Source organism: Haematobia irritans, chromosome 4, assembly GCF_050003625.1.
Source record: "Haematobia irritans isolate KBUSLIRL chromosome 4, ASM5000362v1, whole genome shotgun sequence".
Taxonomy (NCBI): domain Eukaryota; kingdom Metazoa; phylum Arthropoda; class Insecta; order Diptera; family Muscidae; genus Haematobia; species Haematobia irritans.
The window spans coordinates 133,760,812-133,774,791 of NC_134400.1; the positions used below are offsets into that span (position 1 = coordinate 133,760,812).

The window sequence follows — 13,980 nt, forward strand, 5'->3', positions numbered from 1 at the left end:
AATTAAATTAAATTAAATTAAATTAAATTAAATTAAATTAAATTAAATTAAATTAAATTAAATTAAATTAAATTAAATTAAATTAAATTAAATTAAATTAAATTAAATTAAATTAAATTAAATTAAATTAAATTAAATTAAATTAAATTAAATTAAATTAAATTAAATTAAATTAAATTAAATTAAATTAAATTAAATTAAAGTAAATTAAAGTAAATTAAAGTAAATTAAAGTAAATTAAAGTAAATTAAAGTAAATTAAAGTAAATTAAATTAAATTAAATTAAATTAAATTAAATTAAATTAAATTAAATTAAATTAAATTAAATTAAATTAAATTAAATTAAATTAAATTAAATTAAATTAAATTAAATTAAATTAAATTAAATTAAATTAAATTAAATTAAATTAAATTAAATTAAATTAAATTAAATTAAATTAAATTAAATTAAATTAAATTAAATTAAATTAAATTAAATTAAATGAAATGAAATGAAATGAAATGAAATGAAATGAAATGAAATGAAATGAAATGAAATGATATGAAATGAAATGAAATGAAATGAAATGAAATGAAATGAAATGAAATGATATGAAATGAAATGAAATGAAATGAAATGAAATGAAAGTAAATTAAATGAAATGAAATTAAATGAAAAATACGCTCAAAGAATTGAACATTGTTTCGCTTTTGGTGTAGGAAACCCTTTTTATACCCTTCACCACTACTGTGGTACATGGTAGAGGTGTGCACGTGAGTAATATTTTACTCACGCACACTCACGACGGAAAAATCTTACTCACGCACGAAAATGTCGTTACTCACGAAAAATACCGTGACTCACGAAAAATATCGTGACTCACGAAAAATGAGTAATTTACCAATTTTTTGAGTAATTTACCTTAGCGAAGCGCCTGAAAACATGAGCATTATTAAAATCGAGAGCGTTATTACATTCTTAGCATCCTAGGTGTCACTAAAATTGTAAATGAATTTAACTCTTAAGCGTTTTATGTTGGTGAGCAGGATTATTTTCGTGAGCGTAAATCTTTACTCACGCACACTCACGAAGATAATATTTTCGTGACTCACGCTCACGCACGACATTTTGGTTTGTTAATCACACTCACGCCGTTGCCATGAGCGTGACTCACGCGTAATAAGTTTGTGCATTTGTATGTAACGCCAAGAAGGAGTAATCATAGACCAACCTTTTAGTATACGGATCGGCTTAGAATTAAATTCTGAGTCGATTTAGCGATGTCCGTCTGTCTGTCTGTCTGCCTGTCCGTCTGTCTGTCTGTTGGTGTATTTTTGTGTGCAAAGTACAGCTCGTAGTTTTAGTCCGATTGTCCTAAAATTTGGTATAGGGTCCTGTTTCGGCTCAAAGGCGATCCCTATTGATTTTGGTCAGATTTAGATATAGCTGCCATATATTTGTTTCACCGATCTGGTCATAATTGGCGTGTATATCAACCGATCTTCCTCAAATTCCGTACATCCGAATATTTTATGAGTCTCGCAAAACGTGCAAAATATCAGCCAAATCGGTTCAGATTTAGATATAGCTCCCATATACAGCTTTCGCCCGATTTACACTCATTTGCCCACAGAGGCCAATTTTTTACTCCGATTTAGTTGAAATTTTGCATAGGGAGTAGAATTAGTATTGTAACTATGCGTGCCAAATTTGGTTGAAATCAGTTCAGATTTGGATATATCTCCCATATATAGCTTTCGCCCGATTTACACTTATATGACCACAGAGGCCAATTTTTTGCTCCGGTTTAGTTGAAATTTTGCACAGGGAGTAGAATTAGCATTGTAGATATGCGTGCCAAATTTGATTAAAATCGGTTCAGATTTAGATATAGCTCCCATATATATCTTTGGCCCGATATAGACTAATATGGTCCCAGAAGCCAGAGTTTTACCCCAATTTGGTTGAATTTTTGCACTAGGAGTACAGTGAGTACACGCAAAGAAAAAAAAAAAACGTTTGGAAAACGTGTACCGAAAACGTTTTTCTTTTGTTAGAGTTTTTTGAAATGCTTCGAAAACTTTTATCACCAAAAAAATTCGTTTGTTACAAACTTTTTATTTTTTCAATAAAAAAAGTTATTTTTAAAACAACAACACAGTCCATTTCGTTTATAGCAAACACTGTTCTTTTCTGACTTTAGGTCTTTAATAAGACACATTTTACAGTTCAAAATTTAATATACTACAATGTAATGTTGAACATTTTCTTCCGAACATATCTGGAATATATGTAAAAAAAAAAAACAAAAAAAAACTTTGGTTGAAGCAGGGATCGAACCCACGACCCTTGGCATGCAAGTCGGACGTAGCAACCACTGCTCCACGGTGCCAAACTAACTGTTTGTTTCTGTTAAATAAACTTTGTTTATTCGGTTCGTGGGCGCCGCAAGCTATGCTATATAAATATAACTTATATGGATAATTATCTATTGATGACCATAACAGGTACATAGCTCAGTGGTTAGTGTGTTGGCTTACAAAGTGCATGGTCCGCGGTTCGATTCTCCGTCCAGGCGAAAGGTAAAACAATTTTAAAAATGTATAAAATCGTATAATTTCTTCTACATTGTTGGTATTACAGGAAAAGGTGTTAAGAACTAAAAACACTCGTTGATGTGAGAAAGATGTGAGGGAAAATGCAATTAGCAAGAAAACAATGTTTTTTTTGAGTTAGTCTTTATGGAATGGTTTTTACATCCTGGAAAAGAATAAACGTTTATCACAAAAAGTATATACTTTTCTTCCAAATACACTTCCTTACAGCGAAAAGCAAATGAGAAACGAACTTTGTTTGTCTACAATTTCGCTTGGGAGGAAAGAATTATTTTTTTGCGTGTAGTGAGTCAAGTGTGCCAAATTTTATTGAAATCAGTTCAGATTTAGATGTAGCTCCCACATATATGTGTTTCTGATTTCGATAAAAATTGTCAAAATACCAACATTTTCCTTGTAAAATCGCCTCTGCTTAGTCGAAAAGTTGTAAAAATTACTCTAATTTTCCTAAACTTATAATACATATATATCGAGCGATAAATCATAAATAAACTTTTGCGAAGTTTCCTTAAAATTGCTTCAGATTTAAATGTTTCCCATATTTATACCCTTCACCACTACTGTGGTACAGGGTATAATAAGTTTGTGCATTTGTATGTAACGCCAAGAAGGAGTAATCATAGACCAACCTTTTAGTATACGGATCGGCTTAGAATTAAATTCTGAGTCGATTTAGCGATGTCCGTCTGTCTGTCTGTCCGTCTGTCTGTCCGTCTGTCTGTCTGTCTGTTGATGTATTTTTGTGTGCAAAGTACAGCTCGCAGTTTTAGTCCGATTGTCCTAAAATTTGGTATAGGGTCCTGTTTCGGCTCAAAGACGATCCCTATTGATTTTGGAAAAAATCGGTTCAGATTTAGATATAGCTGCCATATATATTTTTCACCGATCTGGTCATAATTGGCGTGTATATCAACCGATCTTCCTCAAATTCCGTACATCCGAATATTTTATGAGTCTCGAAAAACTTGCAAAATATCAGCCAAATCGGTTCAGATTTAGATATAGCTCCCATATATAGCTTTCGCCCGATTTACACTCATTTGCCCACAGAGGCCAATTTTTTGCTCCGATTTAGTTGAAATTTTGCACAGGGAGTAGAATTAGCGTTGTAACTATGCGTGCCAAATTTGCTTGAAATCGGTTCAGATTTGGATATATCTCCCATATAAAGCTTTCGCCCGATTTACACTCATATGACCACAGAGGCCAATTTTTAACTCCGATTTAGTTGAAATTTTGCACAGGGAGTAGAATTAGCATTGTAACTATGCGTGCCAAATTTGGTTGAAATCGGTTCAGATTCAGATATAGCTCCCATATATATGTTTTTCTGATTTCGACAAAAATGGTCAAAATACCAACATTTTCCTTGTAAAATCGCCACTGCTTAGTCGAAAAGTTGTAAAAATGAATCTAATTTTCCTAAACTTCTAATACATATATATCGAGCGATAAATCATAAATAAACTTTTTCGAAGTTTCCTTAAAATTGCTTCAGATTTAAACATTTCCCATATTTTTTTTTTACTAACATTGTGTTCCACCCTAGTGCATTAGCCGACTTAAATTTTGAGTCTATAGATTTTGTAGAAGTCTATCAAATTCTTCCAGATCGAGTGATATTTAAATGTATGTATTTGGGAGAGACCTTTATATATAGCCCCCAACACATTTGACGGATGTGATATGGTATCGAAAATTTAGATCTACAAAGTGGTGCAGGGTATAATATAGTCGGCCCCGCCCGACTTTAGACTTTCCTTACTGGTTTTTTACTAAAATTGTGTTCCACCCTAGTGCATTAGCCAACTTAAATTTTGAGTCTATAGATTTTGTAAAAGTCTATCAAATGTTCTATCAAATTCTGTCCAGATCGAGTGATATTTAAATGTATGTATTTGGGACAAACCTTTATATATAGCACCCAACACATTTGACGTATGTGATATGGTATCGTAAATTTAGATCTACAAAGTGGTGCAGGGTATAATATAGCCGGCCCCGCCCGACTTTAGACTTTCCTTACTTGTTTAATTTTTGTTTTTAGTTTACCAGTATATATAATTAAGAGCTAAGCAAACCAAACAAAATATACAAATAAATTTTTAAAATATATTTTTAAAACATGCACCTACCTCAATTTTTCGTCCCTCAACCACTGTACCATGTAGACGTTCACGAGCTCTTTCCGCATCCGTGCTGTTTGCGAATGTTACAAAACCAAAGCCCTATGATTGTTATACCATAGATATTAAAGGACCATTCCATGGGTGGTTTTTTGATGTATTGGCATTCAGGTTGATTCAAGTAGCAAGATAATCATGGTAATGACATTTGCAAGACAATTTGCATCATCCAGATTAACATCCCAACAAACCAGATATTTTTGAAAATTTTGAACATCCATCATCATCATCATCATCATCATGCAAGTTGTTTGTTTCGTTGTGAGAATGTATAGGAAAAAAATTGGAAGAGAATAAAAGAAAATATAAAATTATTTATTATTTAATAATAAGCATTTGTTATTTATTTTTTTAATTATTAAGAGTAAAGTTTTAATATTGTGAGACTATGTTTGTTAGCCGTAAGGATTCCATGGGATGGAGGAAAGTAGCTGTAATGATAAACCAAAAATATGACAAAATAAAAACATTTCAAAAATTAATGAGTTTTATTTTAAGATTAAAGAATTCCTTTTATGTAATATAATTTTCACATCACGTTATAGAACAGGAAATTGCAAGATATAAAAGTTGTTTCAAGTCAACAACAAGTCAATATATCATATTTGTAAAGACCCTCGTATGTTTCCTGAACTCCCGCACTGACCCTCGTAGTTCGTTACAACATTTGAAAATTTTCAAAACAACATGCCATTTGTTTGTAGGAAGAATGTACACAGTGAATCGAACATCAAATCAACATAACAACAAACATCACAGCGACCTAAAGTTGTTTATCAGTGTAAGCGATGATCAAAAAAACATACCGTCCCAGCAAAAACATTTGGAAGTTCTTCCAAAGGCACAACTTTAAAAGCACTCCCAGAAGATGCACTCTCAATGATGTTCTTTCTTTTAACTACACGGTTGAAAAAGACTGTTTTTCATATGTTTGGCTATAAACATTATATGTTTGGAACACAAATTTTTAAACACAATATTTTTGAGTGCAAGCATATAATGTTCATAAACTAGCATAACATGTTTGGGACATATATGTTAATATGTTAGAACATATTATGTTTGGGACATAAAATGTTTGTAAATATAATATGCTTGAATGCAAACATATATTAATTTAGAAATAGCCTATAAACATATATGTGTTTAGTAGCTTGGAGCGCTATTTAACAGGGAGCGATATTGAATTAAGTTGGTGGTTGTTGCTTGTTATTACAAAATTAACATTTTATTTTTCCTTCGGCAATTGAACAGCTACTTCTTTGATCCTTACAAACTGTGTGGTCCGCTGTTCGAATCCCCGTCCGACAAAAGGTAAAATTAAAATAAAAAAAATCATAAAATTGAATAATTTCTTCTACAAAGTTTGTATTACAGAAAAAGGTGCTAAGAACTAAAAAATCTCGTGGAAGTGAGAAAGATGTCGGGGAATATACAATTGGGCAGAAACAAAATTTTGAGCATTCAGGTCGAAAACCTATGTTGTTAGCACCTATATTACCTGTTTATTTTCATAATTCACTATGATTGTAAATATATAAATAAATAAATAAAATTTTGAGCACAATATTGTTTGGGAGAATTTTTTTTAAGCATATAATATTTTTGGGTGCAAAATGCTTCCAAACATATTATATGGTCACATAATAACATATTGTTTTTTGGAAGACAACATTATTGAATTTGGATGCAAAAATACAAAATGTTTGGAACTTAGACTACCCAAACATATATTGTTTAGACCAATATGCTTTCAAACATATTATATATTGGTAGAGATCAAACTTATAAATGTTTGGGCAATACCCAAAAATGTATATGCTTGAAGCAAAATATGTTTGGGAGTATATGTTACAGAAGCGATTTTTTGTGAGGGTGCAACCACACGATACAGGGAACAATTGTAAACAGCAAGGGAGCTGCTGGGTTTAAAGGGTTTGCGAAGCTATGGAAGGGGGACAGCCAGTGGAGAAAATTAAGACGTGCAACACCTGTGAGTCTGTGCATTTAACCCATGAGGAAGCCAAGCTTGTGTGATAGGTGAGTAGAGGGAATACTAAACACCTGTGACAGTTACCATATAGTGAAACCGTGACAGTGATAGTGTGAAACACGCGTGACTACGACTCGTATTTCTCCAGGCCGATATAACGACCTGCCGTGAACCCTACAAGGAAACGCTCCGGTAGACACCATAAACCTTTTCATTAATACACCGACTCGCCGTGCACCTTACATGGATACGCTTCACTACACACAAAAAATTTTTTTTCTGATTCAATCACGAAATTAATTGATCCAATTAATTTTTTAATTGAAATGTCTTCAATCACGAAAATGATAGTATCAATCACAGTTTTAATTGGGCATAGAAAAAATTCTTGATTAAAATATTAATTGATGTCATTAGCAATTTTCAATTAATTTTTTAATTGATTCAATTAAAAATTTAATTGATTTTGAATGCAAACCCCAATTAATTTTTTATTTAAAAAGGTAACTATTTTCAATTACTTTCTGAATTGGTTTAGAGTTTTTATTTGGATTAAGAAATGTTCATCACTTTTTTTAACTGACTTAGTCTTCCGAATTTGATTAAAAAGTTAATTGTATCAATTAATTTTTTAATTAAAAATTTTAAAATTTTCAATCATTGACTTAATTAACTTTATGTTCTATCTTGATTAAAAAGTTAATTGTATCAATTAATTTATTAATTGAAAAAATATTCAACTTCAATTAACTTTTTAATTGGAAATATTTTGGTGATATTTTTTTCTGTGTAGCCACCGTACACTTTGCATTCATTCATACGTTCAGGTAGGCATCCTAACATTGGCATTTGTAACATCAACTCCTAGTGCACCCTACCTGGATACGCTTCAGTAGCCACCCTACAATTTTCATTTGTACACCGACTCGCCGTGCACCCTACATGGATACGGTCCAGTAGGCATCATAACATTTTCATTTGTACACCGACTCGCCGTGCACCCTACATGGATACGCTCCGGTAGGCATCATTACATTTTCACTTGTACACCCACTCGCCGTGCACCATACGTGGATACGTTTCAGTAGGCACACTACATTTTTCGTACACCGACTCGCCGTATACCCTACGTGGCAACATAGATTTACCTAGCTAGTTCGGCGGACGCGCTTTCGTACACTCTACGCGGACATACCAGGCAACTCCGTTCAGACGACAAGACCTGTAAGACACAATTGACCCGACACAGACGACGGACTGAAATCTCTGCAAATCACCAGCACCCCGAGCCGCCGAGCCAGAAGCCGAATCTATCCCAGACCACTCGCCCGAAACACAAACACACAGAAAAAAAATATCACCAAAAAATTTCCAATTAAAAAGTTAATTGAATTTGAAAAATTTTTCAATTAATAAGTTAATTGATACAATTAACTTTTTAATCATGATAGAAACATTAATTTAATTAAGTCAATGATTCAAAATTTTAAAATTTTTAATTAAAAAAATAATTAAAAAACAATTAACTTTTTAATCAAATTCGGAAGACTAATTTTTGATTTTTATTTTTAATTAAAAATGTATTTCAAACAATCATTTGTTAATCCAAATAAAAACTTTAAGCCAATTCAGAAAGTAATTAAAAATAGTTACCTTTTTTAATTAATAAATAAATTGAGTTTTGCAATCAACATCAATTAAATTTTTAATTGAATCAATTAAAAAATTAATTGAAATTTGCTTAAAAAATCAATTAATTTTTTAATCAAGAATTTTTTCTATGCCCAATTAAAACTGTGATTGATACTATCATTTTCGTGATTGAAGACATTTCAATTAAAAAATTAATTGGATCAATTAATTTGGTGATTGAATCAGAAATAAAATTTTTTGTGTGCAGCTATCCCTGACACCACATTCACGTCCACCTAGCAGAGGACACAACCGTTAGACGCCGTGCCGTTCCAGGTCATGTCCGTGACGCAGCCACCTCCAACCTATCGTCCATAACTAACAAAGTTTGATGGTAACCAAGATCTGCTGAATTCCTCAATATTTTTCTGTGACGAACCCTGTCCCCCGCGAGTATACCCCAGCATGCCAGGGGAAACCTGTCGTTACAATATATCAAATCTTATATTTGCCTCTAAATTCTTGCACACTAAAAAATTTTTTTCTGATTCAATCATAAAATTAATTGATCCAATTAATTTGTTAATTGAAATGTCTTCAATCACAGAAATAATAGTATCAATTAAAAAGTTAATTGAAGTTCAATTAAAAATTTAATTGATTGAACTATTAATTTTTGTGATTGAATTTTGTTTCAATTAAAATATTTGTTGAATCAATTAAATTTTTAATTGAATATTTTTCAAAATTCAATTAAAATTTTAATTGGAAATCTTTTGGTGAATTTTTTTTCTGTGTGGTATCGCAGAAGAGAAAATCTTTAGAGCTAACTAAATCAGGTGAAAGTGCTTTTCTTTTCGTTGTATTTAAACTCAAATTAAGTACACACCAGAGAGAAGATATGTATCCTTAAATAAAAATCTCATTTAAATGCCATGCCATTTTTTTGTTTGTAGTTACGAAAAACCATTTTCAATTTTCAAAAAACAATCATTTCCTATCCAAACGGGAAAACATGGCAAACGAGATAAACATTTAACAAAAGAAAAAAAAAAGAAACCGAAATAGTTATCCTTACAGTTATTTTCACTATGATGCAATTTATGCGTATAAAATATACTCCGGCATAAGTCCTGCATAAACTATATAAACCAAACCATAAGATAAAATATCCACAAAGATATTAACATGTGCACACTCTCTATACCTATTTACCCCACTCCATGCTACTAAATCCCAAAGGCATCAAGGATAAGGATAACCGATATTATAAAAACAACAACAGAAAAGAGAAAAACCACAAGTATTAAACATTCCAAGTGCCAGCAGTGAAAAATAGTATGGGACAAAAGTTGTTTTGAAGTGAGTGTAGTTTTCAATAAAATGTAAAGGTAGGTAATAGTTACAATACAGTAAGTACAAATATCCTTGCTTTAAAGGAAAAGAAAAAAAATAGTCGAAAATCGTCTATTAGAATTATTGAAATTGACTTATCGACTTTGTATGGAGACCTAAATCGACTAATCTATGTTTAACGCCAAAGTAGAATTTGAATTGAAAGAGGAATAAGTCAAGTTCGTTATGCTGTCGAAAGTCGCTACATCAAAAGTAGGGCATTCAATAATCGCAAAAGTCGACCTTTAAAATTTTTAGAAAAGTCAGACATCAAAAGTCGACTTTTCACTAATTGCAAGAATCAGATGTCAATATTTTAAAATTTTTAAATAGTCGAAAAATCAAGATTTCAAAAAGGTCGACTTTTACAAAAATCGGATAGTCGAATATCGACTTTTTCAATATTTGCGAAAAATCGATATATCAGCATTTTTTATATTAGCTAAAAATCGACTAGTCGACTTTTTGTAGAGACCACAATTGACTAATCGAAATTTAATGAGAAAGTCAACAAGAGGAATTGCAATTGAAAGTGAAATTTGCGTTAGGCCTCAAATTTCAAATTTTGAAAATTTATCAAAAAGTCAAAAATCGCGACACTAAAAGTACACAAAACAAGTAAGGAAAGTCTAAAGTCGGGCGGGGCCGACTATATTATACCCTGCACCATTTTGTAGATCTAAATTTTCGATACCATACAGCGTTGCCAATTTAGCTTTTTTCCCGCTAGATTTGGCTTTTTTTGAAGACGTTTAACGGGAAAAAAATGCATTTAGCTTTTAGCTTTTTTTCTGGCTTTTTTTTTCATGACCCTTTTAGCTATTTTTGGCTTTTTTTATTTTCGACATGTTTCTATTGAAATATGGATAAATCGGCGTTTTTATCTAAGCCTTGCTGCAAGTATAAGGGTTTCCACGTATTTCAAAGCTCAGTTGAAACATTAATAATGAGTCCAGCCATTATGCGGGCATTTTTGTAGCAAATACACCTTGTTGTAAAGTTTTTTCATTATATACATAAAAGTTATCGTAAACTTTAAATCTACTATTACCTACAAATTTGTTAGATAAACTGTCAGTAAATTATTGGGAATATTATCATTTGACTCGTTTATTCTTTTTATGTTATTATAATATTCTAAAGTTATTACGATATTACTAAATTAAAATAGTAGATGTGAATAGCTTTGTGCACTGAAAAAATATTGTCGTCTCCTTAAAATACGAACGCGAATTTTGGTTATAATAGCATTTGTGAATTTCTTTTATATAAACTGTTTTCCTTGTCCAAAAGACGATAAAGTCGTTTTGTCCTTATGTTTCTGTTCAATTTTATGTTCATGAAAGAAGGAAGAATTAATGAAATAGTCTTTAAATGTGAGGAGTTTTTGCATCTTAACCACAAACCAAAATAACGTTCAAAAATAGAAGATGTTTTCAACACTTTATTTTAAAAACGTATATATACAATAATTTCTACTTGAAGTCGAGTCTGAATTTGGAAATTTAAGTTGGCGTTAGCACGTTTTTAAAGCACTTTGATAGCTCATGAAGAAAACGAAAATGTTTTTACTGGGAAATGTAAACTATAGGTATTTTCTACAATTTAAATAACAGTAATGTATTTCGAATTTTTCACAATTTCAAAACCAAACTAAAATTTTATTTAAAAAAATGACAAATCATTTTTTTACCAAATCCAAAGCATGCTTAGATCATTTAGTATTTTAAAATAACAAGTAAATAAAATAGAGGTGTTGGGAAGGTAGCTCCCACAAACCGAAGGACTTCCAGTAAAAAAATTGTGATAGTAATCAAAATGGATCGAATACGCAAACAGAGCTAATATGCCTTAGATATTGTTACAGTCTCACAGAAGTGGAATTAAAATGAAAATAATATGCATTGTAAGTGAAATAAAGCCTTTAGGTTTGTTAAATTTCAATCAAAAATGTGACTTTTGATACAAAAAAATTAAGCTTTTTTTCTAGCTATTTTTAGCATTTTTTTTAGCTTTTTTAGCTATTTTTTTTTTGGGCAAATCTAGCGGTTTTTGGTGAAACAATTCTGGCAACGCTGATACCATACCACATTCGTCAAATGTGTTGGGGGCTATATATAGAGGTTTGTCCCAAATACATACATTTAAATATCACTCGATCTGGACAGAATTTGATATACTTCTACAAAATCTATAGACTTAAGTCGGCTAATGCACTAGGGTGGAACACAATGTTAGTAAAAAAATATGGTAAACATTTAAATCTGAAGCAATTTTAAGGAAATTTGGCAAAAGTTTATTTAAGATTTATCGCTCGATATATATGTATTAGAAGTTTAGGAAAATTAGAGTCATTTTTACAACTTTTCGACTAAGCAGTGGCGATTTTACAAGGAAAATGTTGGTATTTTGACCATTTTTGTCGAAATCAGAAAAACATATATATGGGAGCTATATCTAAATCTGAACCGATTTCAACCAAATGTCCCACGCATACACTGAAAAAAATGCATGCCCGGTTCCAAAGATTTTGTCTTTACTTTAAAAATTTTGGTATTGATTCCGAGCCAAAGAAGCGGAGAATACAAGTAAGAATACTTTCAGGACACAATTATCTTTTAAATTTGAGTTTTATGTACTTGCTTCTAGGAAGCAAATTTTATTTTTTCGTTTTTTCACCTTTTTTTCTTCATATGTTATCAAAATCCTTTAAAAACGAGTTAACGACAACTTCATTTTCCAAATTAAGACTCGACTTCCAGTAGAAATTATGCTATGTTTCAGGTAAAAAACGTCTTTAAAATAAAGTTTAGAAAAACATGTCCTATATTTGAACGATTTTTTGCTTTGTAGTCAAGATGCAAAAAGACAACAAATTTAAAGACAATTTCATTAAATTTAAAGAACTGTTCTAATTTATTAAAGTCAAGTTAACCTTAGCCCAAACATTTTTTCTTTCATGTTATGATACCCATTTTTAAGTCAAATCACTTAATTATAAGGACAATACGACTTAATCGAAAAGTTTAACGATTTTGGACAACGAAAAAAACTTTATGTTAGAGAAATGCGTTTTCTATGCTACGCAAAATTTTCATTCGTATTTTAAAGACATGATATCTTTGACCTCACGGCAATATTTTTTTCTGTGTAGCTACAATGCCAATTCTACTCCTTGTGCAAAGTTTCAACTAAATCGTAGTTAAAAATTGTCCTTTGTGGTCATATGACTGTAAATCGGGCGAACGATATATATGGGAGCTATATCTAAATCTGAACCGATTTCAACCAAATTTGGTACGCATAGCTATAATGCTAATTCTACTCCCTGTGCAAAATTTCAACTAAATCGGAGCAAAAAATTGGCCTCTGTGGTCATATGAGTGTAATTCGGCCGAAAGCTATATATTGGAGCTATATCTAAATCTGAACCGATTTCAATAAAATTTGGCACACTTGACTACACTACTAATTGTACTCCTAGTGCAAAATTTCAACAAAATTGGGGTAAAACTCTGGCTTCTGGGACCGTATTAGTCCATATCGGGCGAAAGATATATATGGGAGCTATATCAAAATCTGAACGATTTCAATAAATTTGGCACACTTGACTATAGTACTAATTGTTCTTCTTGTGTAAAATTTTAAGCAAATTTGGGTAAAACTCTGGCTTCAGGGGCCATATAAGTCCATATCGGGCGAAATATATATATAGGAGCTATATCTAAATCTGAACCGATTTCTTCTAAAATCAATAGGGTTCTATTCTGAGCCAAAACACATACTTGTGCCAAATTTGAAGTCGATTGGACTAAAACTGCGACCTAGACTTTGATTAGAAAAATGTGGTCACGGACAGACGGACATGGCTAACAGGTTGGCTGACAAGTACCCGGTCTGACACATAGATGGCGTCGCTAGTATTAAATGCATTTATTTTTATATAGTATCAACCTTCAAATGATTCGTGTCAAAATTTGACGTCTGTAAGTCAATTAGTTTGTGAGATAGAGCGTCTTTTGTGAAGCAACTTTTGTTATAGTGAAAAAAGGAAAAAAGGAATTTCGTGTTTTGATAAAATACTGTTTTCTGAAGGGAAAAATACGGTGGAAGCAAAAACTTGGCTTGATAATGAGTTTCCGGACTCTGTCCCAGGGAAATCAACAATAATTGATTGGT

The 13,980-nt window shown here is 31.4% G+C and overlaps 1 protein-coding gene across 12 annotated transcripts in view; it reads right to left on the minus strand.

The window, feature by feature from the left end:
* The window catches only part of Rbfox1 (RNA-binding Fox protein 1), a 714,540-nt gene that overhangs the window by 164,486 nt on the left and 536,074 nt on the right, over positions 1-13,980 (minus strand). For all 12 annotated transcript variants that reach the window (XM_075308554.1, XM_075308553.1, XM_075308547.1 and 9 more), the window contains exon 7: positions 4,731-4,823. In XM_075308554.1, coding sequence (XP_075164669.1) covers positions 4,731-4,823 — 93 coding nt within the window. The remainder of the gene's footprint in view (positions 1-4,730; positions 4,824-13,980) is intronic.